Consider the following 27,721-nt stretch of genomic DNA (forward strand, 5'->3'; position numbering starts at 1 on the left):
TTATTGTATTTATCTCTCTGAAAAGTATTTTCCTTTTTAAAGACTAAATATAATAAATATATTGTTTATAATATTCATATATGTATAAATTTTATTTTTTTTCGAAAATTCAACGTTTTTATTTTGTCTTTAAACTTCAAATCCAATCCGATTAGAGGCACGCAACTATATTTTTCTCTTGAAATCTTCATTGGCTGTGAAAATACAATTAATTGTATGCGTATTCTGTTTGAGTTATCAATTCCTTCTTGCCAAATAAATAATTTTATACTTACAATATTGTTCAATACTTTTTGTAATACAACTTGATCAAGACCTAATAATTGTTGTAGGATTATAAAATCTTCGAGAAGGGCCTCTAAATCGCGATTAGATAAACTTAATGCAGTATCTCTTTTTCATTCGCATTTCTGACAAATGATTTAAAGATTCCTTCATTCCACGTCTCTAAAAAAAGAAATTAATCGAATTAAATTTAAATACGTAATTAAATAAATAATTAATCAAAATTAAAACATAGTCCACTGAACTTGAGGAATATAAAGTGATATTGTCCTAATTTCTAAAGTTTTCATATATATATTAAAAATACATCTTTATTTTATTTTATATAATCAATACTGTGCTATATAAATAATCTCACTTTCTATTCTTTTTTTAATATAAGTAATACTTTGTAGTAAACTTTTACATAGTACTTCTCAAACAGATATAAATGTTTAAAAAATGAATATACTTACATGTTTTGTTTCCCTTAAATAATTTTTATCATAAGTATCTTCTGAATTTCCTAATGATCGTTTTTTGAACATGAACATTATGGGTTCCAATAGTTCCGGACAACTCTCTCAGATTGGAATAAGTGCTCAAAAGTATTATTCAACATTCATCACCTGTTACACAAGTTTCTGTACAGTTTTATATTTATTCATATATATGAAAGAGGAAAAACATAATTTTTTTCTATAAAAATGAATAAAAAAATACCTGCAAGGTATATATGTCTCTGTTTGTTGTTTTAGCTTCCTAACAACAAGCGTTTTCTCCTGTAAGCCACATAATTTAAATCCATGTGACAGAAATTTGTCTTTAATTGATCAAAGCAATGCATCCAATTTGTTAATGCGATCGCACAATTTGTATGGAAAAACTGACTTTTGTAATAATCAGAAAAATGTCTACGTGATACATCTGCACCTCTGTAATCCATACATATGAGTATCCTTATAAGAATTGCATCTTCCATACATGACATTGATATTCATATCATGTTACACGAAAAAGAGATTCTGGACTGAATTTCTGATTAAAGGCTGCTATTTGCTATGATGAAGTTCTATATTTTCAATTTCCATCCAATTGTAAAACAGAATTGTAAAGTATGCGATGCAACCAAGACTCTTCCATTGCTTCCGTCAACTCTTTTGTCTGTAAAAAACAATGTGATAATAAAATCCTTTTTATCATATTATATTTGTTTAAACTTACTACTATTATAGTTGGTGGCAGAAAACTGTTTATTTTATTCCACTTAGTAAACGTCTCCATGTAACTGCGTGTAACAATGTAACAAGCTCGACCTATACAAAGATATGTAGAGTTAGAATTAATAATAATGATAGTTTTTACTTAGATTTGTTAAATATACATTAATTATTATACATATTTAAAAATAAACAAACATAAAACAATATGCGAAATATATTTAAAATTCACAAATATTTATCTCCTTATATATTTATAATATCAAGATGTAATTACTTCTACTTTCTAATAAACATGTAATATTAAAATGATAATAATTGAAGTTGCTTTATTTTTGAGATTATTCCTCTTCTTTTATCATTATCAGTTTTCTTTTAATATACAGTACTTTCTTTCACTAATCCTAATATTATCCTAAATATTATAATTGTTAACGACAACATTAATTGTAACATACCTTGCATTTCTTATTATTTTAAATTTTTTACTTAATAGCATCATTAACTCGTAAAAATTATTTTGCGTTATTTAATCTAAAACGGGTTATGTCTCATGCGGTCAAGCCTTTCAATATGCTTGAAAAATCATCTAAGTTAATAGGAGAGTATATTAGGCGAAGAAGTAGTTATCAGGAGAATATATTTGCGAAGAGGTCGGTATTAGGAAAATATATTTTCAAAGAGGTAAGATCGGAAATAAATGTTGATAATTATGATGGTAACTTACCAACGCGACAACTTATATATGATGGTAACTTACCAACGTTGATAATTTACCGACTGTCATTTTTGAATTACCTCTTTGAAAATATAGTCTCCTAATAGCGAACTCCTAATAGCTCTTCGTACAACATGTTCGCCTGTTAACTCAAAATAATTTTTCGGACATTTTAGAGACATTATTGCCGTATTATCGCGCGACTACCTCTTTGCAAAATATATTCTCCTATTAATTCAAACTCGATTTTTCAAGCACATTTGAAGGCTTGACCGCATGAGACATAACCTGTTTTAGATTAAATAACGCAAAATAATTTTTACGAGTTAATGATGCTATGAAATGAAAAATTTAAATAATAAAAAATACAAGGTATGTTACAATTAATGTTGTCGTTAACAATTATAATATTTAGGATAATATTAGGATTAGTGAAAGAAATTACTGTATTTTAAAAGAAAACTGATGATAAAAGAAGAGGAATAATCTCAAAAATAAAGTAACTTCAATTATTATTATTTTAATATTACATGTTTATTAGAAAGTAGAAGTAATTACATCTTGATATTATAAATATATAGGGAGATAAATATTTGTGAATTTTAAATATATTTTGCATATTGTTTTATGTTTGTTTATTTTTAAATATGTATAACAATTAATGTATATTTAACAAATCTAAGTATAAACTATCATTATTATTAATTCTAACTCTACGTATCTTTGTATAGGTCGAGCTTGTTACATTGTGACACGCAGTTACATGGAGACGTTTACTAAGTGGAATAAAATAAACAGTTTTCTGCCACCAACTATAATAGTAGTAAGTTTAAACAAATATAATATGATAAAAAGGATTTTATTATCACATTGTTTTTTACAGACAAAAGAGTTGACGGAAGCAATGGAAGAGTCTTAGTTGCATCGCATACTTTACAATTCTGTTTTACAATTGGATGGAAATTGAAAATATAGAACTTCATCATAGCAAATAGCAGCCTTTAATCAGAAATTCAGCCCAGAATCTCTTTTTCGTGCAACATGATATGAATATCAATGTCATGTATGGAAGATGCAATTCTTATAAGGATACTCATATGTATGGATTACAGAGGTGCAGATGTATCACGTAGACATTTTTCTGATTATTACAAAAGTCAGTTTTTCCATACAAATTGTGCGATCGCATTAACAAATTGGATGCATTGCTTTGATCAATTAAAGACAAATTTCTGTCACATGGATTTAAATTATGTGGCTTACAGGAGAAAACGCTTGTTGTTAGGAAGCTAAAACAACAAACAGAGACATATATACCTTGCAGGTATTTTTTTATTCATTTTTATAGAAAAAAATTATGTTTTTCCTCTTTCATATATATGAATAAATATAAAACTGTACAGAAACTTGTGTAACAGGTGATGAATGTTGAATAATACTTTTGAGCACTTATTCCAATCTGAGAGAGTTGTCCGGAACTATTGGAACCCATAATGTTCATGTTCAAAAAACGATCATTAGGAAATTCAGACGATACTTATGATAAAAATTATTTAAGGGAAACAAAACATGTAAGTATATTCATTTTTTAAACATGTATATCTGTTTGAGAAGTACTATGTAAAAGTTTACTACAAAGTATTACTTATATTAAAAAAAGAATAGAAAGTGAGATTATTTATATAGCACAGTATTGATTATATAAAATAAAATAAAAATGTATTTTTAATATATATATGAAAACTTTAGAAATTAGGACAATATCACTTTATATTCCTCAAGTTCAGTTGACTATGTTTTAATTTTGATTAATTATTTATTTAATTACGTATTTAAATTTAATTCGATTAATTTCTTTTTTTAGAGACGTGGAATGAAGGAATCTTTAAATCATTTGTCAGAAATGCGAATGAAAAAGAGATACTGCATTAAGTTTATCTAATCGCGATTTAGAGGCCCTTCTCGAAGATTTTATAGTCCTACAACAATTATTAGGTCTTGATCAAGCCGTATTATAAAAAGTATTGAACAATATTGTAAGTATAAAATTATTTATTTGGCAAGAAGGAATTGATAACTCAAACAGAATACGCATACAATTAATTGTATTTTCACAGCCAATGAAGATTTCAAGAGAAAAATATAGTTGCGTGCTTCTAATCGGATTGGATTTGAAGTTTAAAGACAAAATAAAAACGTTGAATTGTCGAAAAAAAAATAAAATTTATACATATATGAATATTATAAACAATATATTTATTATATTTAGTCTTTAAAAAGGAAAATGTTTTTCAGAGAGATAAAAATACAATAATATGAGTTAAAAGCATATATTATTTTACATATTGATTTTTATATTATTGTATCATGTTTATATCATTGTTGGAACGCACATGAAATAAAGATATATTAAAAATAAAATGAAACTTAACTATGTTGAAAATTAAAGAGAGAGGGAGTTGGTAATTATGATGGTAACTTACCAACGCGACATCTTATATATGATGGTAACTTACCAACGTTGATAATTTACCGACTGTCTTTTTGAACGACCTCTTTGAAAATATAGTCTCCTAATAGCGAACTCCTAATAGCTCTTCGTACAACATGTTCGCCTGTTAACTCAAAATAATTTTTCGGACATTTTAGAAACATTATTGCCGCATTATCGCGCGATTACCTCTTTGCAAAATATATTCTCCTATTAATTCAAACTCGATTTTTCAAGCACATTTGAAGGCTTGACCGCATGAGACATAACCTGTTTTAGTTTAAATAACGCAAAATAATTTTGACGAGTTAATGATGCTATTATGAGAAAAATTTACAACAATAAAAAATGCAAGGTATGTTTCAATTAATGTTGTCATTAACAATTATAATATTTAGGATAATATTAGGATTAGTGAAAGAAAATACTGTATATTAAAAGAAAACTCATAATGATAAAAGAAGAGGAATGATCTCAAAAATGAAGTAATTTCAATTATTATCATTTTAATATTACATGTTTATTAGAAAGTAGAAGTAATTACATCTTGATATTATAAATATATAGGGAGATAAGTATTTGTGAATTTTAAATATATTTCGCATATTGTTTTATGTTTGTTTATTTTTAAATATGTATAATAATTAATGTATATTTAACAAATCTAAGTATAAACTATCATTAATAATTCTAACTCTACGTATCTTTGTATAGGTCGAGCTTGTTACGTTGTTACATGCAGTTACATGGAGACGTTTACTAAGTGGAATAAAATAAACAGTTTTCTGCCACCAACTATAATAGTAGTAAGTTTAAACAAATATAATATGATAAAAAGGATTTTATTATCACATTGTTTTTTACAGACAAAAGAGTTGACGGAAGCAATGGAAGAGTCTTGGTTGCATCGCATACTTTACAATTCTGTTTTACAATTGGATGGAAATTGAAAATATAGAACTTCATCATAGCAAATAGCAGCCTTTAATCAGAAATTCAGCCCAGAATCTCCTTTTCGTGCAACATGATATGAATATCAATGTCATGTATGGAAGATGCAATTCTTATAAGGATACTCATATGTATGGATTACAGAGGTGCAGATGTATCACGTAGACATTTTTCTGATTATTACAAAAGTCAGTTTTTCCATACAAATTGTGCGATCGCATTAACAAATTGGATGCATTGCTTTGATCAATTAAAGACAAATTTCTGTCACATGGATTTAAATTATGTGGCTGACAGGAGAAAACGCTTGTTGTTAGGAAGCTAAAACAACAAACAGAGACATATATACCTTGCAGGTATTTTTTTATTCATTTTTATAGAAAAAAATTATGTTTTTCCTCTTTCATATATATGAATAAATATAAAACTGTACAGAAACTTGTGTAACAGGTGATGAATGTTGAATAATACTTTTGATCACTTATTCCAATCTGAGAGAGTTGTCCGGAACTATTGGAACCCATAATGTTCATGTTCAAAAAACGATCATTAGGAAATTCAGAAGATACTTATGATGAAAATTATTTAAGGGAAACAAAACATGTAAGTATGTTCATTTTTTAAACATGTATATCTGTTTGAGAAGTACTATGTAAAAGTTTTCTACAAAGTATTACTTATATTAAAAAAAGAATAGAAAGTGAGATTATTTATATAGCACAGTATTGATTATATAAAATAAAATAAAAATGTATTTTTAATATTTATATGAAAATTTTAGAAATAAGGACAATATCACTTTATATTCCTCAAGTTCAGTTGACTATGTTTTAATTTTAATTAATTATTTATTTAATTACGTATTTAAATTTAATTCAATTAATTTCTTTTTTAGAGACGTGGAATGAAGGAATCTTTAAAACATTTGTCAGAAATGCGAATGAAAAAGAGATACTGCATAAAGTTTATCTAATCGCGATTTAGAGGCCCTTCTCGAAGATTTTATAGTCCTACAACAATTATTAGGTCTTGATCAAGCCGTATTACAAGAAGTATTGAACAATATTGTAAGTATAAAATTATTTATTTAGCAAGAAGGAATTGATAACTCAAACAGAATACGCATACAATTAATTGTATTTCCACAGCCAATGAAGATTTCAAGAGAAAAATATAGTTGCGTGCTTTTAATCGGATTGGATTTGAAGTTTAAAGACAGAATAAAAACGCTGAATTTTCGAAAAAAAAAATAAAATTTATACATATATGAATATTATAAATAATATATTTAGTCTTTAAAAAGGAAAATGTTTTTCAGAGAGATAAATACAATAATATGAGTTAAAAGCATATATTATTTTACATATTGATTTTTATATTATTGTATCATGTTTATATCATTGTTGGGACGCACATGAAATAAAGATATATTAAAAATAAAATGAAACTTGACTATGTTGAAAATTAAAGGGACCGCTCGAGCGGTGGCGTCCTCAGTGAGCGCGCGCAGTACGAGAGATCGCGCGAGTCAATGCAGGACGCGCGTGGAGGCTGTCATCACTTGTTGCGTTGCCGTTGGGTCCAGCGTCTGTCCTGTTCTTTCCGCGAGTGCCTCACGTTGCCGGTCGACGCGCGATTTGTCTTCCACGTTCGAAATTACACGGAGATTTCGGAGTCGCGCAGTTTTAAAACCCAACATATGCATATAGTGTAACAGTGCAGAGTGCTTATAGTAAGCGTCGAAGTTCGTGCTTTTATCTCGTGCTGCGTCTATAGGATCTACCCGGTGCAACGGGATCGTTCATTCCTCGTCGAAGCCGATCTCAGCGAAAAATCATGGTGAGTGCAAGGCAAAGAGATCGAATTTCATCGCGGTAACAAATCGTACGCCGAATTCGATTTAAGTGATCTTTCGCGCGCATTCTTTATACAAGTTTAAAATTGACACGTGACACACGATGATATAAAAGTTTGATTTTATCTCGAATTGTGAGATATACAACATTAGTTAAATTATTTTCTTTTCGTTATATCATCTTTATTTATTTATAGTTTCCAAAAAAATTATTTTTTAATATCTCTCTGATAAATATTTTAAAAATATTTTTTACATTTCTTTCACTTTGCTCTCACTGCGCCAATAATTATAAAGTCTAAAGAACTATAAACACAAAATCGTGTCAATGCCATTACTATAATAAGAAAATTATTGTTAGTGTTATAATTGAACTTAGCTTTTTGAATCTTAATTTAGTTTACTTAAAGAAATATACATATATATGTATATACATGGTCAATTATTTTTGAAAGACATTTTGCTTTGGAAATAATACACGGCGATATTTCTTCGCGGAGGCACTTATTATCTCTTATATAATATGCGCGCAAATAGAAGAGAGAGATTACCTGTCGCGATTCACGAGACACAAAGTGCAATTTGCACGTACGTGCAATTATAACAATTATCTGCTATAGTTGCGTGATCCTTATACCTCCTGGACATTCTTACACAGAGATTATCCCGCGCGATCGAGAATAAAAGAAATTCTTCGTTCTTTTAAAGATAGAACGATACGCTGCTCTTAACCAGTGCAAAAAAAAAAAATAATAATGTACTGTTCTCCCGCGCTAAAAGCGAGATGCGCACTCGCGTCACCGTCCCTTCTTCTGCTTCCTGTGTCCAACTTTATCTATATATTGTTCCCTCTGTACATTTGCGTATTCCATCTCCATTCCATTCACTTGGTCTCTCTGTCTGTCTCCTCCTTGTCCGCTTCTCGCATGAGCAATCCGAAGCTGTGACTAAAGTTGTGCGTTCGTCCGCAGGAAGAATCTCAATTTCCGCTGTGCATACATTATACAGGCTGCTCCGTGTCTTTCAGGCTGCGGTTACTTTCATTTACGGATTGTTTGGCCAATCTAATGTTGACTTTACCTAAAAAAATTCGACGTGTGTGGCAATTAGGTGTCTCGCAACATTTCAATATTTATTTTGGAACAACTTTCAGCAAAGCAAAAGTGTGCGCAAACAAAAAATTGCTCGAGATTAAATTACAAAATTAGATTTCATGAGAGAGATGTGTCTCGATATCTTTATTAAAAAATAACTAAATTTATTCAATAAAATTTTCTCTTAAAATTTACCTTGAAAATCATGGTAATCGTGAGACAATATGGTATTGGAAGAATTTTATAAAAGTTTCTCTGATTAATATTTATACCACAATAAAAAATATGAATATGTACCACAAAAAAATTTATTTAAAATTTTTCCTATACCATATTGTCCCACGATTATCATGATTTTCAGGGTAAATTCTAAGAGAAAATTTTCTCTGTAGAAATTAAAAAAATGTAATTCTTTTAATTAGAATTAAATGCATTATGTAACAAGAAAAATGTGCAACTTACTGTACATGTGTGGTGCCCCTAAATTTCTGCGCCCATGTTTCTCCTTAGAGGCCAATAGTGTAACCGTACTCCTTGATTTCTTTCCCTCTTTTCCCCTTCACCTTTCTCTTATCTTCTTTTTCTTTCTTCTCTTCCTCTCTCTTTCTTCTTCCGTCTTTTTCCTTATTTTTTGAGAGAACACGCCAAGCTGCAAAAATAATTGCAGTCATATTTTAAAAAAGCTTTATTGCATTAAATTCAATTTAATAATTTTTTTACATTATTATTTGTTCATATAATATGTATCATGTCAAAAATAATTGCAAAATTTATGTTTATAAAATCGATATTTATAAAATATATAACATTTCTTTTTTTTAAATTACATGATTTTTTCATTCGATTAATTCTCAAGCGATAGTAGAACTTATTACGAAAATAAGTATATAAAAATAAAATAATTGGAAAAGTGCCACTTGTGTTTTTCTTCGCTCTTGGATTTCTTTTTATTCTAGTATATATTTCTTCAGAATATAAAATTTTATTTCTTTTTTCCTTAACTCTGTTTCTCTTTTACATCTCCGTTTTCTCCTCTCTGTTCTCCTCTCTTACTTCTATCCTTTGCACGGTTGTATGTTCGCGAATGGAACCTTCTCTTGGAAACCAGTTTCCAGCTGTTAGCTTCTAGTTTCACCGCGTGATATACAGATACATTACGCTTACACCCCAATGTTTTTCTCTGGCACTGCATTTCGCGTTGCATTCATGCGAGAGAGAATGCCGACCGATGAACTCGTGCAGGTCACTCTGAAAGACATCGCCAGGAGGTCGTCGGGAATTTACGAGGATCCTTTATAGTCAACCTGATATGCTTTAATGCGCCATTTTTTACCAACTTGTCCTACCTTTGTCCCACATGTCTTTTTTCTAAATTAAATTTACGTTTTTCCCTCCCGTAGTAAAGATTTCAAATGATTGAATACTCTGAATGCATTGGTTTTGCATAGCGATTTATATATCTGTCAGGTGTATAATGATTGAAATATTATATATGTAAAAAATCCGGTTTTCTTTATGGTTGGAAGATCATCAATTTTGCGACACGTATTTCTAATTGTTAAATAAAACATATCGATTTCTTCCTTCACGCACTGAAAAAAATTTGTTCACTTAACTAAACCTTTCAACTAAATTACTTATTTGTTAATTGAATATCTATTAGTATTTGAGTCAAATATACATTTTGTTATATTTAATTTAAATATTTTTATGTTCAATTAACGAAATAATATTTAGTTGAAAGGTTTAGTCGAGTTAACAGATTTTTTTTTTCAGTGCGCGCACATTCACATTTCGCATTTATAATTATCTGTCTCAATTAAAATAAGCCCGGACCAATTAGCGGCAATGAAGTAAATTCTATAATCTCTGGTATAAATCTCAGAAGACTCTTTATGCAGAATTTCATGAAAAATTCCCATTAGCGAAGAGGCGAAATAAAATACGGAAGAGAAAATACGGAAACTATATAATAGAGAATTCTTGTACAACCTATCTTCCACATTGCGCGAGATGCTCGTAAACGATCATTAATTAATCGACTCGAATGCGATAAATCGAGACCGATGTTCGGGGAAAAAGATCGTTGCCCGGCTGCTAGAAATAATTTTCTCCCTCAACGAAAGGCGAAGGGCGAGCGCGTGTGCACCGAAATAGGCGGATGTGAGACGGACCGACGGTTTATGTTCACAAATTCATTCACGAGAGCGAGATAAAATGATGACACGAGGGCAGGAAGAGACTTCGGAAAGGGAACGAGGCCTTTATCGCGAGTTTAAGGCTCGATCGTTCTCTCGTTCTTTGAGTTTGATCATGAGTGACGTTGAGCTGCGATTGTAAATCGTTCCCAAATTTGCCGTGGTCTATTTCGACACTGGGTATCCTGTTTACGAGTTACTGGCGATCTCAATTCGTAAATAATCACGAGTGTTATGAGTTTATGAAAGAAGTCGTTTTTCTTGGGGAAAATCCAAGTTCGAGTTTAAGTTTACGATTTAAACGTGATATTAGATGGAGAATATAATTTGTACGAATTAGTTTCTAGAATTAGTCAAAGAAAACTATATATTGCAATTTAAAATTGATTTCTAAATTTCATCATTAAAACAATACATCTCTTTAATTTTTTGAAATTAAGCGTATACTTTTCTACACGTAAAATTAGATGTTTTGTCGAAAAATGCATTCTTTCAAGCGCGCGTTTTTTCTTACGGCCTTTCCGGAATTTCTTTCAAAGAAAATCTCTCTGGAAAGGGCGGACGATGGCAGATGGTGGACTACTGGATCAGGTCAGATCTCGCAGACAAAGAGCATCCGAACCTACCGATGTGAGAGGCGGCACACAGTAACGCATTCCTCAGTCGAGGGATTGGGAGGCCAATATGCACATACCTGTGCAGCGACGCCACACTCGAGACTCGAGGTGTGTAACGGGGCCCTTCGCATCACAATCGGCGCTTTGCGGCGAAGTCGAGCTCGTTTGCTCGCGATTTCTTCGCGAGAGCCTTCATTTTTCTCCTCCATTCTTCCGCATTCTTCCAGTCTTCGTTTCATAGATTTAAATGGCGATGACGTCATTCCCGCTCACGAATAGGGGAACCTGAAACATTCAGAGATTCGGATCCTAGAGATGTTGGTACATAAAGAGAACTTTTATTTATTTTTTTTTTCGATATAAAAGTTTGAACACGAATTTTTAATAATGTCGATACGTGATTCTGCACAGTATTGCCGCAAAACTATGTTTGTGTGAATATAATATAGCCAGCATTCATATCCTATTTATTCAGCGCTAAATATAATTCTTTGATTGATGAAAGCGCGGGTCTCGAATAAACATCTGATTAGATGATTATCTTAGTTCTTATTAGATAAATCAGCAATATAGTAGATTATATATAAAGTAGTTAGTATGAATTGGCACGTTTTATTAATTTGTTTTCAGTATATGTTTTCTGAACATACAGCTAAAAATTCTAAGCCTATATAGCTAATATATTATTTATTTCTACTTTTTGCAATAGAACATGCTGAAGCAAACATGACGTTCATTTAGTTTGAATAACTGAATTAGATGTATTTGTTTGATCAATTTTTACTCTGAGAAATTCTCAAATGGAAAACTCATTTTATTTTTTATTTCATATATTTATTATAAAGTTAATAATGTGTCAACAATTTAGCTATACATGCACGTCTTCTTATTATCATTTATCGTATTTATAGCAATTGTTAAATTATAATCATAATAATAATGGTTTGATATTCGATAATAAGCTTTGTCGGAATTGTCGGATTTACGGTTAATTTTATTATTCTACAACAATAGAATATACACAAGTCCGAACAATACAGTTGCGTTGAGTCGCAAAGAGAATATTCTCTGCGATTCATCTCTTTTAATTGCAATCATCATTATATCGTAGCATATATATTACCTCAATTGTACGAACGAGGAACAATTACAAAACCACTAAAAACGAAATTAAAATAAAATTAATGCGATAAAAAAATAACTCAATGTACATGATTGATATAATAATATTATTTTTCACTGATTTTCCTTGCATTGCGTAATAATTCATTTATTACGTCTCTCTATTACGTGACAGTTACTTTTTAAAAATGAAAAATAAAAAAGATTGAAAGTAACATTACTAAATTACCGTACATAATGATGTTGATATCACAATTTTGTTTTATATAATTTAGAGCAACGAGTCTATTTTCCGACACAAATAAGGACGATTCCGCGACTCTCAAAGTTTGCGATAAAAAACGTTATATTAATTATTGCTATTGCAGTATTGCAGTTTGCACGCAAAATCCTCGTGTATACGAAATTATTCTCTTCTTACTTCTTTTTACATTCATAAAGTACAATTGATAAGATCTCGTCGTGAATGAAGGCTTAAATTTCCAGTGTCAAAAATTTGCATAAACATATAGATGTGTATTTGGCAGACGGATAAAAAAGCAATGTGCATTTTGTCCCACACATGCGCATTGTGCAACAGTGCTTCTCTTTCGAGTAATTATGCGTTTTAAATTCATAAATATTTATGAGGGCCCCGTCTGGAGATACCCGTCTAGACGAGAATCCCGTTCCAAATTGTTGCGTTCAAGCGGTGCATCTCTTTATCCAAAAGAGAAAAAAAGAAGAAATCGAGAGAAGTAAATACATCCCGAACAAAGCGCCGATTTAATAATCTGATGATTAACATTATGACTCAGTAGAAGAAATCGAATCGCGAATTAATTATTATCTTGTAGTAATTATATGTATTAATTTTGAAATAGAATCAAAATGTATTCTTTATTAAGACATTTATTGATACTTGTTATTAATGTGGAATAACTGAGGAAATTATTACATAACATGTAATTTAAATTATTAATTGAATAATACATATATATATAAATACATTGCGAGATAATTGAAAGGAACTAAAGCATCGTATTCATTGTGTTTATCGTATTTCACTCTCGTTCATTGAATTATTCATCAGTTTATAGAACGATAGCTGTGATAATCATATTTGCGTATTATAATAAATGGATTATACATATATATCTTTGTTTCAACAAATGCATGATTAATGCATAATAATCATAATCTTTCATTGCGACATATTTTATCTGTCATTTGATGACGACGGACGAGTTAGTCGTGAAATGTTTACAAATCTTTCTTTTGCAGCAAGCTGTTTTAATTTATGATTAAAAATATTTGAACAATTAGTCTTTTCATAATAATTTATATGTAGCTTCAAAATTGTATATTAAATTTTTGATGTTCTGTTACTTTTATTATTTCGAGTACAATTAATGAGATTCTTTTGAAAATGATGTACGTGTGATGGGTTCTCTCGGTGTCATTACCGTATAAAGATTAAAGAATCCATCTCATTTTATTGCTTGTGCATTCTTCCTTATCGACTATCTCTTTTCTTCTTTCTCATATATATCAGCAGTAGGAATATCTCTTTTCTGCATCTCTTGAAAGTATGCAATCGTGTCACTGGCGCAATTAAAAAAAAAATACATGCAGGATTTCGCGGATAAAATTATTGAATTTTATGCACGTCTTATTTAAGCATAAAATTATGACAATTATGAAAACTATCTACACTTTTTTAAAAAAATTACTACAAAAAAATAAGATGTATATTTAAAGTCACTTATCATTTTTCATGCAATGCAAAATTTAGAAATATGCATATTTAATTATTAGATTAGTTCAAGTAAAAGAACAGTAACGCGCGCATTAAATGCAATGAAATTTATTACTTAGTATAAATGGTAACATATACCTTGTTTATGACTATCGATTGATACAAATGTTTATCAACGTGATGTAATTGCACGAACGTTATGTTAGTATGATATATAATTGAAATCACTCGCTGACCTCGGTAATTCCGATATTTAATTTTTCCGTCTCATATATAATATATATGTATAGGTATATATTTACAATCATAATAATATACCGATATCGAAACCCGGCTGCATGCTCGACGTTTCTTGCACAAGTAGTTTACCTTGCGAACTCGTATGCACTGCATTTCGCCTCGTTTTCATCGATAAATCATGATTGCGCGATTCTTAATAAAAAGAGAGAAAAACGAAAGAGAAAAAAAAAACAAATACCCCCGAGATGGGTTTAAGTTACGCGGAGAGTCATTGTAAAGAGATTCGATATCGGAAGAAACGAAAATCGGGGAACGCGAAGGTCGAACTCGAGGGAACTCGAGGGAACGCTCTTTCGATCGATGTATACGCTTGATTGAAGCCGGTACAAAAAAGAAATTCATTTCTTGATCCAAGGAGAGGGTCTCGGAAGATCGAAAGGTCGTCTCGTCTCCCAGGAAACGTCTCGAGAAATTCTCTTTAGCTCCTAGTCTCGAGTTACGTATCGGATACGCTATATCCTATACATAGTTTTGCGGATCACAAGTGATACCGCGATCATTTCTGTTTGCGACCATTTTTAAGAAAGGTTTCGCAATGTAAACGTAACATTTTCTTATATAAATGTACGCGGAATTTTTTCTTCGAATTTTTACCATGAAAATCACGGCAAAAATAATTTTTTAATTGATTCCCTCCTGGCAACAGATGCTGCCTACCGATAATTTTTGCCCATTTTTCTTGAATGAAAGTAAAATAATATACACTTGGAATTATTTTAAGTTTCAAGCTAAACATGACTGCATACAGAGAATTTTCTCTTAGAATTTTTCCTGAAAATCATGGTAATCCAACAAATGGTAGGACAATACGGTATTGGAAGAATTTTATAAGTTTCTCCGATTAATATTTACTACAATAAAAAATATTAACATGTACATAGTCAATTTTACTATGCACATAGTTAAATTAATCGTACATTTTATATTTTATTGTGATAGATATTAATATTTTTATTGTGATAAATATTAATCAGAGAAACTTTTATACAATTCTTCCAATATTGTTCTACAATTATTATAATTTTCAAGGTAAATTCTAAGAGAAAATTCTCTCTGTGTGAGAAAATATTGATTATTTTTGTTATTTATTTCTTTAAATTGTTCTCAGAGATAAAAAATGCACCGATAATCAAAAGTATGTATTTTGCGAGTTAATGTATATTCTGAGGAAATTTGATTTTTCTCTCGTTTTCGGGAATATAATTTTCGGAAGATGCGAACAATTACGTCGCGTCGAGAATATACGTTCGTAAATCAGAGATAAATCATACTGTTCTATAGAATCGTGATAATACGAGTTGGCGATATCTAGCGTCGTGGTAATTCTCAGTGCACACGCAAAGTGCTTTAATTAAAATTCCATTTGCTTGTTCAGCTTAATAGGAATTTTTCAACGGGCCCAAAAGTGTTTCCAGATTACGGCAGCTTTCGGCTGCTTTTCTATCCAACGTGTTATAATTTCGAACACGTGCACGCAAGTTTATTTTAGCATCGAGGGAATGAATAACGAGACGGAAAGATTATTCACGTTCAATTGTGTTACAACGATACAACAATTACTGTGCGAGTCAAGTTTTGCAGAGTAACGAGATTAAATCGAAGACTTGCTTCTTATAAACAACATGTAATTATCACGACAACATGATTCCGATAACAATTATACATATGTTATAGGATGACGAGAGTAGATTAAAATATTAATATTATTCATGTCATAAATTATTTACTTAATTAAAAATAATTAGATTCGTAATTAGCATTAATTTTTCCATGTCTCTCCTTTTTCATCTCGATGCGAAAAAAACTTTACCTCTTTCTCATTAAAATAAAAACATTTTCTCGAGTATTTTAACGAGGGGAAAGATTTTATTTATTTTTTTTTAAGAGAATCTGAAAAATATATTCAAATAAAATGAAGTGACTTTTTGAGGAACAATCGAACTACAATTACGACTGAGAATCACTGCGACTTTCCGCCAATACGCCAATGTGTCACAGGTAAATATACATATATCGTACATATACCTGTAAGTTGTTATCAGCGTTAACACGCAACTCGCTCTTCGTCGGTGCGAAAGAGAGACAGAGAGAATCCGTAACGCTCCGTTTCTCTGCTCTCTCGCCAGTTTGGCTCGGCCAGTTCTCGTCCATTCTCTCTCCTCATTATTCCCTATCCTCGTCTCGCTCTTTCTCAGACATTGCTCTCCCTCTCCCTAACCGCGTTTCTCTCTTTCTCTCGTATACTCTACGTACATTATACGAACAACTCGTCGTCAGTCAGTACAGAGACATCGTTGCCGGCGCTTCGTTTATCTCGCTCCTTCTTTTCCTCCTTCTCCCTTTTTCTCTCTTCCTCTCATCTTTTCGCGCCCTTTCCTCCACCCCCATTTTGACTTTGTTGAATTTTTCGTCGCTGATTAATCGTATCGCGTTGTCATTTCCTTCAGCGCCTCCACTTTTGCTCCGAAATCCTTTTCGCGGAAGGAAGGCGAGAATGCCGCGAAAAATCGTTATCGTTCGTTATCGGGTGTCAGTGACAGTGTATTCGTGTCTGAGGTGTGACAATAGATAAGAGTCTCTTCCCACCCACTCCCTCTTTCGCGATAAGGAAATAATCCGTCGCGCAGGGAATACGGAGGAAAGCAGACCTTCCTCTCCCGAAGATTTACGCGTCTAGTAACGGATTCATAAATGCATACATACGCGCGCTACTTTCGGCAAGAATTGCACTCGCTGCAAAAGCTGCAGCCCGTTCTTTCATGTCGCGAAGTTATATCGCGGAGTCATCTTTTATTCCCGTTCTCTCTGTGTTTCGCGTTGCGTTGCGTTACGTTGCGTTTCGATCCCGACTTACACGTCATTTCCCAAATAAATATTCCAAAAAGTGCGCGCACAAATATCGTTACCTTTGACAAAATTCTTCCACCGCGACGAACTAGACCTTTTCACGGTCTACGAGCAGCGAACGATAGACGTCGAGTGTTGGCGGACGAGGAGTAAGTTTGCATTTTTTTACTCGTTTGCACAAATCGCGCAAATATACCTGTCAATTCTTATCTCGCTTCGGTTGAAAAATGTGGGTCAAATTTATAACAGATGTCCCAAACGGTTCACAAATGGATATGTCAAATTGAGACACAAGTACTGTGTTAATAATTCTAACACGAAATAAATGTCGTGTTACTGATAAAAATTAAAAATAGATGCAACATCTTCAGTTTCAGTTTATTTTAATCATTTACAGTTCAATTAACGAAAATTTGAATGGGAATCGTTTTTAACGAGAAAACACATTTTGCTGCGTGGAATATCGTCGATTTTCTCGAAGATATTCCGATGAAATTACGCGAGGATTATCGTACGCGTATGTACGTACATACTAATTATCACGTACAGAATCGCATCGATGTGACGGCATCGTCGACGATGGCGATTAAATTTAGGAATGATGGACGCGCAATTACAGATTGATGCAACAATCCTCGAGTATCGTCATCATCGTATTAGCCAGGGATCGAGAGGTGCTCGTTAATCCGTTAAACGTGCGCTGACAACAACTTTACCTTCTGCTATCGAAGCCACGGCACACATGTATCTAATCTTAACTATCCGCGATTGTTTCTTGAGCCTGAGTCATATACGCGTAATAATGTTCGCTATAATTAAAAGCTCGATTTTATTTGTAGATTAGCATTCGAAACATTATTGTCGTGTAAAGCGAGGCTCTTTCCTTCCATAAATATTTCACATTGATGCATTTATCAATCTGTAATATTTATACATTTTTTAATCATTTAGATTTAGATTACTTTAAAGTATATGAATTATTAACTATAATTTCTGGAGCAACGATATATTTTGTGTAGTGGGGAATAAATATTAAATATTAATAATTAGATTAGTCGAAGTAAATTATTGATTGAAACGATTGCAAAAATGAGTTCCAGTTGCTCGTTTCAGATGTATACATTGCTCCGGCTGCATAATATTTTTAATATCGCGTTCATGAATATGAATATCATTCATATTCATAAACTAACGCACGATGTCAGCTGAATTGATCGTCTCGGAAACTTGGAGGTTGTCTGTCTGCCTGTTCAAAGGAACCGACGTGCCCTCGATAGTTATCTTCCAAGCAAGGGCTCTTTACGTTAGCCTGCAAGTGCAGATTGCACTTGTGTCTGCACGGACTCGTTACGTACATTATCTATATGCGAATCGAGACTTATTATACGTTATCGTTAAAACGGGGACAAAAAGAATACATAAAATTCCCGCGAAATTTAGCGCGCCGACGATTTATTAGCTCCGCGAAGGAAAATAGCGAACCGGTTTGAGTTCAATATTTTTCGTTCTTTTCTTTTTACGCGAATTTAAATGTTAATTTTCCAAAGTTTCGTTTCTTTGCCGTTTCTCCGTTTTGCAATTTTTGGTACAGAGCGGTTTTTCGAAGCGGATAGATATCTCGAATATCGGAAAATTTTCCCATCCAATTGATCTGCATATATGGTACACGAAGAGGAAATGGTTGAAATCGTTAAAATCAGTATCCTTTTATCCTCGACGTTGATTACCTTGCAAGGGACGGAAGTGGCTCTCGGATGCACGTGTAAGTCTCTCTTTCATTCGCATTTTGTATTCCGCGAACCACCTACGGTCGGCAAACTCCAAAGGACCACTTTGGAATTGTCGTTTCGCAACGCTACCCAATGACGATAATGAGATAACGAGTGTCGCGATAATTAAGGAATATATTGGCGAGATACGTGTCTGTCAATTATCGGCTTTGTTCTACGGTTTCGTTTTATTTCTGCGCTTCGATCGCGCGATCGTCTATTTTGCCGTTCAAGTTCTTCGCTGATGATCGTGAAACGTGGATAAAAGGATGATGGCGTTTCCGCATTATTACCGCGTTATTCTCGCATGTATTACTTGCCGTCATTATCTGCCAATCTACCATCTTCGGCCTTTCTCCACATTCATCGTATAGTCATTATGCGAAAAATTATGCAGACATAAATTAATCTCCTCCCGAAGAGGCAATATGTATTTTTATACGTTTACATATATTTATTATATTTATTAATCACGTAATCATACAGATGTTCAAAATACATGTGTAATGCATTGGAAATTTTTAAATAAAGATGTATATAATATCTACACATAAAGATTTAATTTAAAACCGTATGATGTGTATATATATATATATAAAATCATGGATGAAGAATATTTTATTTAATAATAATGTTGTTAATCTATGATTATTATTGTATTACAAAGAAAATGCAAACATCAGCACGTGCAAGTATAAATGACTACTTTGTCAGGTGAAATGTGATGTACCCTGACTGGGTTAGAACTTGATGATCGCGCGCGAACGTAATTGCGATATATCGCGGTGTACATACCCGCGAATGATTATTTACATAATCGGCAACGAGAGCAAGCTGATATTTTGCGAAACGGTACCGTAAATCAACACCGTGGTGTATTGGTTTCACTTGTGAATATTGCATTTCTTCTACATAACTGTTAACCGCTGCCCGCTCGTCGCGTTGTAACTCGTGCAGTAACGAGTAATGCGAATTCTCCGGCCAGTCGATTGCAAACATTTTCCGGGAAAACGTCGGTGCAACGCGCGTCGCGGTTAACAATGTTAAGTCTCATTTGCGTGCAGTCTCGGAGCGGAACGTGCCGATGAACAGCGCACTCAATCGGAGTGTCACGCCTTGCATCGGAATCAGGCGCGTCTGAAGGTGCGTGTTGTGTTGCGACGAATGCTAATTCATTAAAAAATGGTAATAATTCAATCGACCAATTCTGGCAAATAATTAAATTTATTGAATTTTTACATCGTTTCGGTCCTTATCAAGTGCTATGTTCTTAAATCAAAGTAAATCACAACTTTTTTTAAAAAAACAAAAATTCAATTAAAATTTAAAAAAGTTGTGATTTACTTTGATTTAAGAACATAGCACTTGATAAGGGCCGAAACCCACGGCCGAAACGTTGTGAAAATTCAATAAATTTAATTATTTGCCAGAATTGGTCGATTGAATTATTACCATTTTTTAATTATCATCTGGTGACTTCATAGTTTTATATCACTAATTCATTAATTTTTTTTTCAAGTACGATTTTCATCTCGAAAAAATGTTGCGAAAGGAGGCGAGAATTATCGGAGCGGAACAAATATCGTTTTATTAATCCATGATCGTTATATAGGCCTAATTAATTGGCCAGCGAATTAACATATGCGGCAAATATGAGAGCGATATGGTCGATATATGAGAAAATAATCTGCCGATTTTTTGGCCGACTTGTGCGATATCGAACGTATATTGATATGAAATTAATAGCAAGTGTCTCTCCTTATCCTGTCTGATAAACGAGAATATGTAACGAATTTCTGGCAAAAAGTAGTTCATTTGGCAGATTGCCACAGTTTCTGGGTTAATGTGCTATTAGATGAATATTACGTGCATTTGAAGACACTACAACACAATAGGTTATTAATTATTATAATCCTAAATTAAATGAGGATTCGACGCGCTAGTTTTTTCATAGACGCACATTATTTGCATTAGTCTCTCTTTCCCTATTTTCTCTTTATACTTCTTTGCAGCATTATTTTTTTATATATTACATATTTTAAAAATGCATTCGTTGTCAGTAAAAATAATTTAATGTACTTTTTCAAGCGAATGATAAATGGAACATTTTCATATCTCTATTTTTTCATTTTAGTCGTTACATTTCTGTACAAAATTCACCTGTTTTTCATTATTTAAAAATTTCATTTCTTCAATTTGAATAATGAATTACATTTGCACAAAATAAGAATATCACTTTAATATACATACATATTCCTCAATTAGCAATGTCTTTGAGTGGAGCTTGTCTTTGCGATGCAAATAAATGCATATTCTTACTTTTCTCTTTTCGGCATGTATATCCTTGACGCTTACGTCATTTCGAGGGGAAATACGGGCGGAAGCGAGCATAACGGTATCACGGGAAAAAGGGATTCCAAGTCGTGTGGTGGTATGCTCGTTTTAGACGCTTTGTAGGTTCCTTGAACAAATTTGTTACGGTCGTTGCACTTTGCGCGACGCCGCGCGGCTCTCCTTGACAGAGAGAAAGAGAGAGAGACATTGATCGCATGCGAACGACGACTATGAGAGCAGATTTTCTGCCTCGATATTTAGAATACATGTATACGCGAGTTTAGACTACTCCGGGATTTGTTGATGCACCCTCGCACGACCCGGCAGCATTAACTGCGCTCGTGCGGGCACGTGCTCTCTCTCTCTCTCTCTCTCTCGAACATATGTGCCATAGCTGGCTGGGGCGCACATGGCCTCGTACGTATATCACGTACTTGACCGGGTTAAATACCGGCGCGGCGATCAACTTATGGGACAATTTCCAGCGGCTGCAGAGTGTAACAAAAATATGTGAGCCGCTATTTCAGGACCGATTCCACTATACGCGTCGAAATCTGAGCACAATGCATCGTTTTGACGTCGTGCGAAAAATATTAATGATGTAATCGTACGTATTTTATACTATTGTGATAAATATTAATCGGAGAGATTCTTATAAAATTCGTTCAATGTCAAACTGTCTCACGATTACCATGATTTTCAGGGTAAATTATAAAAGAAGATTCTCTCTGTGTAGTGTCACGTTTAGTTTGAAACTTGAAATAATTCCAAAGTGAATATAAAAATAATTTTCATATATCAAAATAATTTAGTTTTAAGAACAATGGAAAAATGATCTACAAACGGCATCTATTAGATGTGTTATCAGGAGTTAAAAGAGTCAATTAAAAAATAATTTTTAGACGTACGTTTATATAATATAATATAGCTAATGTTTTTTTTCAACTATTTCTTAAACTTGAATTTCATTATTATTTCGAAAACTTTATTCCTCTCGAATATGAATATGTCGAAAAGATAACAAAATTGTTTTCAGGCTTATCTGAAAGGAGAACGGTGCACAGCAAACCAGCATGGAGTCAATGGGAAAAGTCTTCGATAACAATATCTCGGAAGCGGATGCGCGACATAATCAGAATTTGCTCCGACAAGACGGGAAGGAAGCGAATCCGGAAAACGTGCAGGTTTTTTCGGTCGATAAAGTTACCGTCGAAAAGATCGTCCTCGAGTCTTGGAACGGATCGCGAGAAGTACTGCTGACGAAGAACGAGTCCTCGACAAAGTCGAATGTTGTCAAACGAACGAAAGACAGCCGACAAAAATCGACAAGTCGCAGCTTATCCTCGGAAGATGCGTCGTTCGCGTATTCGAAACCAAAAGACACTAATTTTAAGACCGTCATTCTCGACAGCCAATCGAAACTCCCTATCCCGAAGAATCGAAAGAGTAAATTCACGAAGAATCCATCCATCGGTAGTATTGCGATCGATGGTTTAAATTCAGCGAATACAGTCTCCAAGAGGAATAAAGTGCCACCGAAAATCCCGAAGAAATCTGCGATAGAGAAGGAGCACAATTCATCTTTGATAGCGACTTGTTCCACGAAAGAATTCTCGGAAGATTTATTGTCGAATCGGGAACAAATTGTCGACAAAGTATTGATTAAACACGAAGAGTCGGGAAACGTTGAAAAAAATAATGACGATAAAAATAAATGTAATAAATTAGACGAGATCGAAAAGCAGGACGACGCGACGAGCGTCGAAGTTGACAGAGTTGACGCCCAGAGTTGTCTGGAGAAAAATCAGGCGACTATCGAGGATCTCCAAAGGAATCTGAGCACCAGGATTCACGCCAGTACCGCGCAAAGTTATCGAGAGAAGCTGCTGGCGAATTATATTCCGAGGTCGTCGGTTACCGCGGAGTCAAGTTCCGGATTCGACAAGGATTTTCTCGAGAAGCATAATCTGGATAAACGATTGAAAATCGAGGAGAAGAGACTGTTGGAAACCGATCTCGATTACACGTCCGACAACGATAGAACCAGCGAGACCGACGTCGGGCGAAAATACAGCGAGAAAGTGACGGAGGTGGAGAAGCGCTGGTCCGGAGAATTCTTGGAGAATCGTCTGCAACGTAACTCCTCGGAATCTTCGAAATCATCTTACGTCGAAGAGTTTGGCAGCGTGTCCTCGCGCGAGAGCATCGTCGAGGATCGCTTGCTTTTTGCTCAGAAACACCCGGCGAACTTCGCGGAGAGACAAACGTCGATCGAAGAACCGAAGTCACGAACTTCCGAGGAAATTCTTCTTGAGAACAGTACCGTGAGCACCGTCGACTCCGACTCGTGTCTCGAGGACAGAATCAAGGCTGTCGACGAGGACATTGCTCACGCGACGAATGAAATACAGACGGATGATAACGTTGACGTCGATGAACTCGATCGAGCTTACGATAACGAGGAAATAAAGGATCGCGTTCGATGGAACGATGAAAATTATAGAGACGAAAAAATCGACAATTTGAACGATACGAATTCGAATCGAGCGAATAATTATAAAACGAATATCGAGGAACGAATGTCAGAGATATTTCTTGTCGGCGAGAATTCCTTCTCGGTGATTAATTCTAAGGAATCGACCTTCGTGCTCCGAAATCATCGCGGAAAAGACGGTTACGCTAATCTTATAAAAGAATTCGCTATGGAGGCGGGACCGTCCAAGATGAAAAAAGAGGAGAAACAGAAGAAGAAGCTCGGCTTTCGACGTCTTTTACCGGCCATTTTCTCGCCGAAAGATTCTCGAAAGGATTACAAGAAGAAGGAGCAGAAGGAGCGAAGGAGATCCGACGAGCGGCATTTCGTTCGTTACCAGCAAAATGGAAATTACACGAGATCGCCGGATACGATGAATTTAAACGAAGATATCAAGAGAAACGTTCGACTGGATAACAGCTTGAACGGTTCCATCATCGACGAGAGGTTGGACGAGATCAAGCGCGAATTGTTCCCGGAACAGGGTCCAATCACCAGCACGCCCGACCACTTCCTGCAGGACGACTCGCGACTTCTTCGCGACAGAAGCCGAAGCCAGAGATCGTACACCGATCGTACAACCGATTCCAGTCTCAGCTCGATCGCGCCGGACGAGAGATGGATAGAACGCGGCGGACAATTTGTCATCTCGCCCGATTTAAGAAAGTACGAGCAGAGGCAGAAACGCGAGGAACTCGACAACCGACGATACAACTACCTGGAGCGCAAACACAGTTTACAGGAGTCGAGTCACGGGAATCGGAATTATTTCTTCCAGAGGAATCACGGATCCTCCGGGCGTATCTCAGCGCCGCCTGGCGAACGATATTTGCGATCTCGAGTTATTCACGTCGCCGATAGGCCGCTGCCCGAGATCCCGCAGTCACGATTAGAGTTGTCGAATTATGAGAATTACGAGGACGGCATCGGTCAACTGTGCGACGGTCTCAGCGGCGTTGACGTTGTCGATAACATGAATTATCAGAATCAATCGGTACTTTATCAGAACGATAACACTCTTCCGCAATCGGTTCCCGCGGAAGTCAAGGTTACTCACCAGCCGATCGTAAATCAGACTCAGAGAGCGCCCTTGGTCGGAAGAACTTGCAAGTATCCGTCGTCTGGTTCCAGCCAAAAGTCCGGCGACTACGCCGATAATTCGAGTTGCACACCCAACTCGAGTCAAAAGAGCGAGTTTTCTCCCTCCAGCTCGAAGAGCGGGGAATATTATTTGAACTCGCCTCGCAGCAGTGCTCGAACTTCTCCCACCGAACGAGAAAGAATCTACGAGAACGAAGCTCAACCGGTCCTTTCCCAGCCATCGTCCATCAATTACGTCGAGGAACACGTTTACGACGAAACTCCGTCGTCGCCGTGTCGTGAAAAACATTTTTCAACTTCGAAGGATCACGCGACTGAGAACTCGCCGGAGAAGAAAGACAGTCTAAATCGGCAATCGCCCTTGAAGAATATCTCGTTTCATTCTTGCGAAGATAACGAAGGTATGCAAGCGGAATCGAAACGAGAGATGGAAAAATCACGCGAGGATTGCTTAAAAAATTACGAGACACAGAGCGAATCGACAGCGAGCGGTCAAATTGAGAGGACATCCGTTCCGAATGTATCGCCGTCGAAGCATGGAATAACAATAGCGATGTCTCCATCGGGATCTCGAGCCAGGAGATCACAGCCCAACGATCAAATCTTGATAGCCTCGCCTAAAAGAGAAGCCATTTGTCAGTCTCGTATCTCTCGGCCGTCGAACGAGATGAGGCTCCGCGACGCGGAGTCGCCCATTCCCATTGCGGATTCCTGCGAGGTTATCTCTGGCATCGTTCCAATTGAAGTGCGACATCAGTACGGTAGTCAGAATTCTTCCGCCGCGGGAATAAGAAGACCCGTCGAGCGAAAGATTGTATCGCCGTCCTGCTTCTCGAAAGGCATCTCGCGTCCCGAGCCGATTTACGGATACCGCAGACAACGCGAAAGCGAGGACACCCCGACCTTGGAGACGAAGGAAGACAAACGCGAAGACGAAAGCTCGACCGAGTCATGCATTGACGAGAGAGTGGCTCGAGTTCAAGGTCAGAGTTCGTCGCCGCAGAATTCACCGTCGTCTTCCGCGGAAGCTAAGCAAACATTAAACGAGTCTGGAAGAAGAGCGCTTCGATCTCCCACGCGCGAACAACGAACTTGCGCGACGTCGTCGACGAGTCAGGACAAGATGTACACGAGTGCGAGTTCGCTTCAGCACGAATCGATTTACGAGCAACGTCAACGACAGTATCAGCCTTTGTACGGTCAACAGAGCCATCCGCCGTTTATGCTGTTGTCGCCCTCGAAACGGGAGACTAGACAGCACCTGGAAGCGTTTTATTGGCAGCAAAAGGCGCTGGAAGCGCATCGGAAGTCGATGAATTCCGTTTCGTCGGCGAGTTCCGGCGCGAGGCAGATCGCGCCGAAAATCGATCTACCGGACATGAGAGAAGCGGTGTATTGGCAGCAGCTGAAGAGACTGAACGAGGAGCAGCAGCGGCGAATCTACGAGCGAAACGCGATGGAAGACAGAACGAAAGCCGCGACGGGTCTCGTCGTTCACGGAGACAACAGCTCGTACTGGAGCAACGTGCAGCAACGTCTCAAGGCGAGTCCGACCGGAAAGTTGCCGTTGATGCAAACGCAAAAGGGCCAGAATCAACCGGTGCTGATAGTTCGTCCGCAGCAGGCCTTACGGGATCGTCAGGAGATGTCGATCAAGTCGATTATTAATCCGGGATACGAGGGTCAAAGATCGAAGAGCGCTTCTCCGCACTTTCACAGAAGCGACATCGATCGTGCCAGTTTCAACGTGACCTGCAGGAGATCAGCAGGTGCGACCGGCATCCCGGTGGCATCCCCGAGGAAACCGGAAGCCGGCGAGATTCCGCTAAATCCGATATTTAAGAGAGGAAGCCTCATAGGTGGGGAATCGATCGAGTACGGTAGTACTGGGCCCAAGAGGGTCAGCTTCTCCAATCAGCCCAAGATCGGACCGGATCTAGCCGCGGGCAGCTGGCCAACCAAGGACGGCACGGCAACCGAACCGCCCACCAGGCGACACAAAAGCGAAGGCAGCGTCTCGGATACCGACTCGGTGTTTCTGCATCAAGATAGACGCGACACGAATCCGGTTGCTTGTCGCTCAAACGTCAGTCGTCCGCAACGAGAGTACGACGCTAACAAACCTCCGCCCAAGGATCCCTTCGTGATCTCGCGTCGTGGAACCGGTGCCAAGAATTACGTCTGCAACGAGATTCGATGGAACAGCGAGGAACAACGCTGTCAACGCCGGCAGGGTGAGTCGACTTTCATTTTTGTCTGTTAACGCGAAGCACACGTTAAATTATTGCAAACAATATTTTATATTTTATTATGCGGATGACATTTTAAAAGAATTATTCTAATTTGATAAATTGTGGAAATAATAATGATAACTCGTATCGTAACTCGTGAATTATGATAGAATTCACGCCGTCGAAATGAGACAAGGATCATTTGCATTCATCATCCTGCTGAATCGGCGGGAAGTCGCGAGAATAGACCGGACGCTTTTTCGGCAAATAATACGGAATGGGGCTGCGCTTCGCAGGTCGTAACTCGGTCTAGACAAGATGCAAACCGCACGGCATGA

General features: G+C 35.7%; 1 protein-coding gene and 4 long non-coding RNA genes across 28 annotated transcripts in view; 3 read left to right on the forward strand and 2 right to left on the reverse strand.

Annotated features, from left to right (window-relative positions):
* Positions 1 to 8: 8 nt before the first annotated feature.
* Positions 9 to 2,224, reverse strand: LOC114946610 (uncharacterized). Of its 2 annotated transcripts, XR_003822655.2 has the most exons (6): positions 1,943 to 2,224; positions 1,489 to 1,580; positions 988 to 1,428; positions 741 to 893; positions 276 to 447; positions 9 to 194 (listed from the first exon to the last, which is right to left on the reverse strand). It is a non-coding gene; the product is annotated as an uncharacterized LOC114946610 (long non-coding RNA). The 2 variants fall into 2 exon arrangements; XR_014926408.1 differs by lacking the exon at positions 1,489 to 1,580 and having other exon boundaries at positions 1,943 to 2,177.
* Positions 2,225 to 2,268: 44 nt separating this feature from the next.
* LOC114946608 (uncharacterized) lies at positions 2,269 to 4,437 on the forward strand. The gene is made up of 6 exons (XR_003822651.2): positions 2,269 to 2,574; positions 2,934 to 3,025; positions 3,086 to 3,526; positions 3,621 to 3,773; positions 4,067 to 4,238; positions 4,320 to 4,437. It is a non-coding gene; the product is annotated as an uncharacterized LOC114946608 (long non-coding RNA).
* Positions 4,438 to 4,762: 325 nt separating this feature from the next.
* LOC114946611 (uncharacterized) lies at positions 4,763 to 7,063 on the forward strand. Of its 2 annotated transcripts, none has more exons than XR_014926435.1 (6): positions 4,763 to 5,048; positions 5,408 to 5,499; positions 5,560 to 6,000; positions 6,080 to 6,247; positions 6,540 to 6,711; positions 6,793 to 7,063. It is a non-coding gene; the product is annotated as an uncharacterized LOC114946611 (long non-coding RNA). The 2 variants fall into 2 exon arrangements; XR_003822657.2 differs by having other exon boundaries at positions 6,095 to 6,247.
* The window catches only part of LOC114946612 (uncharacterized), a 110,244-nt gene continuing 89,426 nt past the window's right edge, over positions 6,904 to 27,721 (reverse strand). Inside the window, exons 6-8 of the long non-coding RNA XR_003822658.2 lie at positions 11,486 to 11,693; positions 9,056 to 9,242; positions 6,904 to 8,579 (exon numbers count right to left, since the gene is read on the reverse strand). This is a non-coding gene — a long non-coding RNA (uncharacterized LOC114946612). The remainder of the gene's footprint in view (positions 8,580 to 9,055; positions 9,243 to 11,485; positions 11,694 to 27,721) is intronic.
* LOC114946604 (uncharacterized) overlaps positions 7,193 to 27,721 on the forward strand; it is a 190,512-nt gene continuing 169,983 nt past the window's right edge. For 9 of the 22 annotated variants that reach the window (XM_029323186.2, XM_085489848.1, XM_085489845.1 and 6 more), the window contains exons 1-2: positions 16,704 to 17,564; positions 22,555 to 27,386. In XM_029323186.2, the coding sequence (XP_029179019.1) occupies positions 22,592 to 27,386 (4,795 nt within the window). In that variant the 5' untranslated portion in view covers positions 16,704 to 17,564; positions 22,555 to 22,591. Of the gene's footprint in view, positions 7,484 to 16,699; positions 17,565 to 20,194; positions 20,328 to 22,093; positions 22,126 to 22,554; positions 27,387 to 27,721 lie in introns of those variants that run through there. The other 13 variants (XM_085489854.1, XM_085489855.1, XM_085489857.1 and 10 more) reach the window with 6 other exon arrangements.

Source organism: Nylanderia fulva, unplaced genomic scaffold (genome assembly GCF_048542155.1).
Source record: "Nylanderia fulva isolate GAGA-0341 unplaced genomic scaffold, ASM4854215v1 Scaffold9, whole genome shotgun sequence".
NCBI classification, from domain to species: domain Eukaryota; kingdom Metazoa; phylum Arthropoda; class Insecta; order Hymenoptera; family Formicidae; genus Nylanderia; species Nylanderia fulva.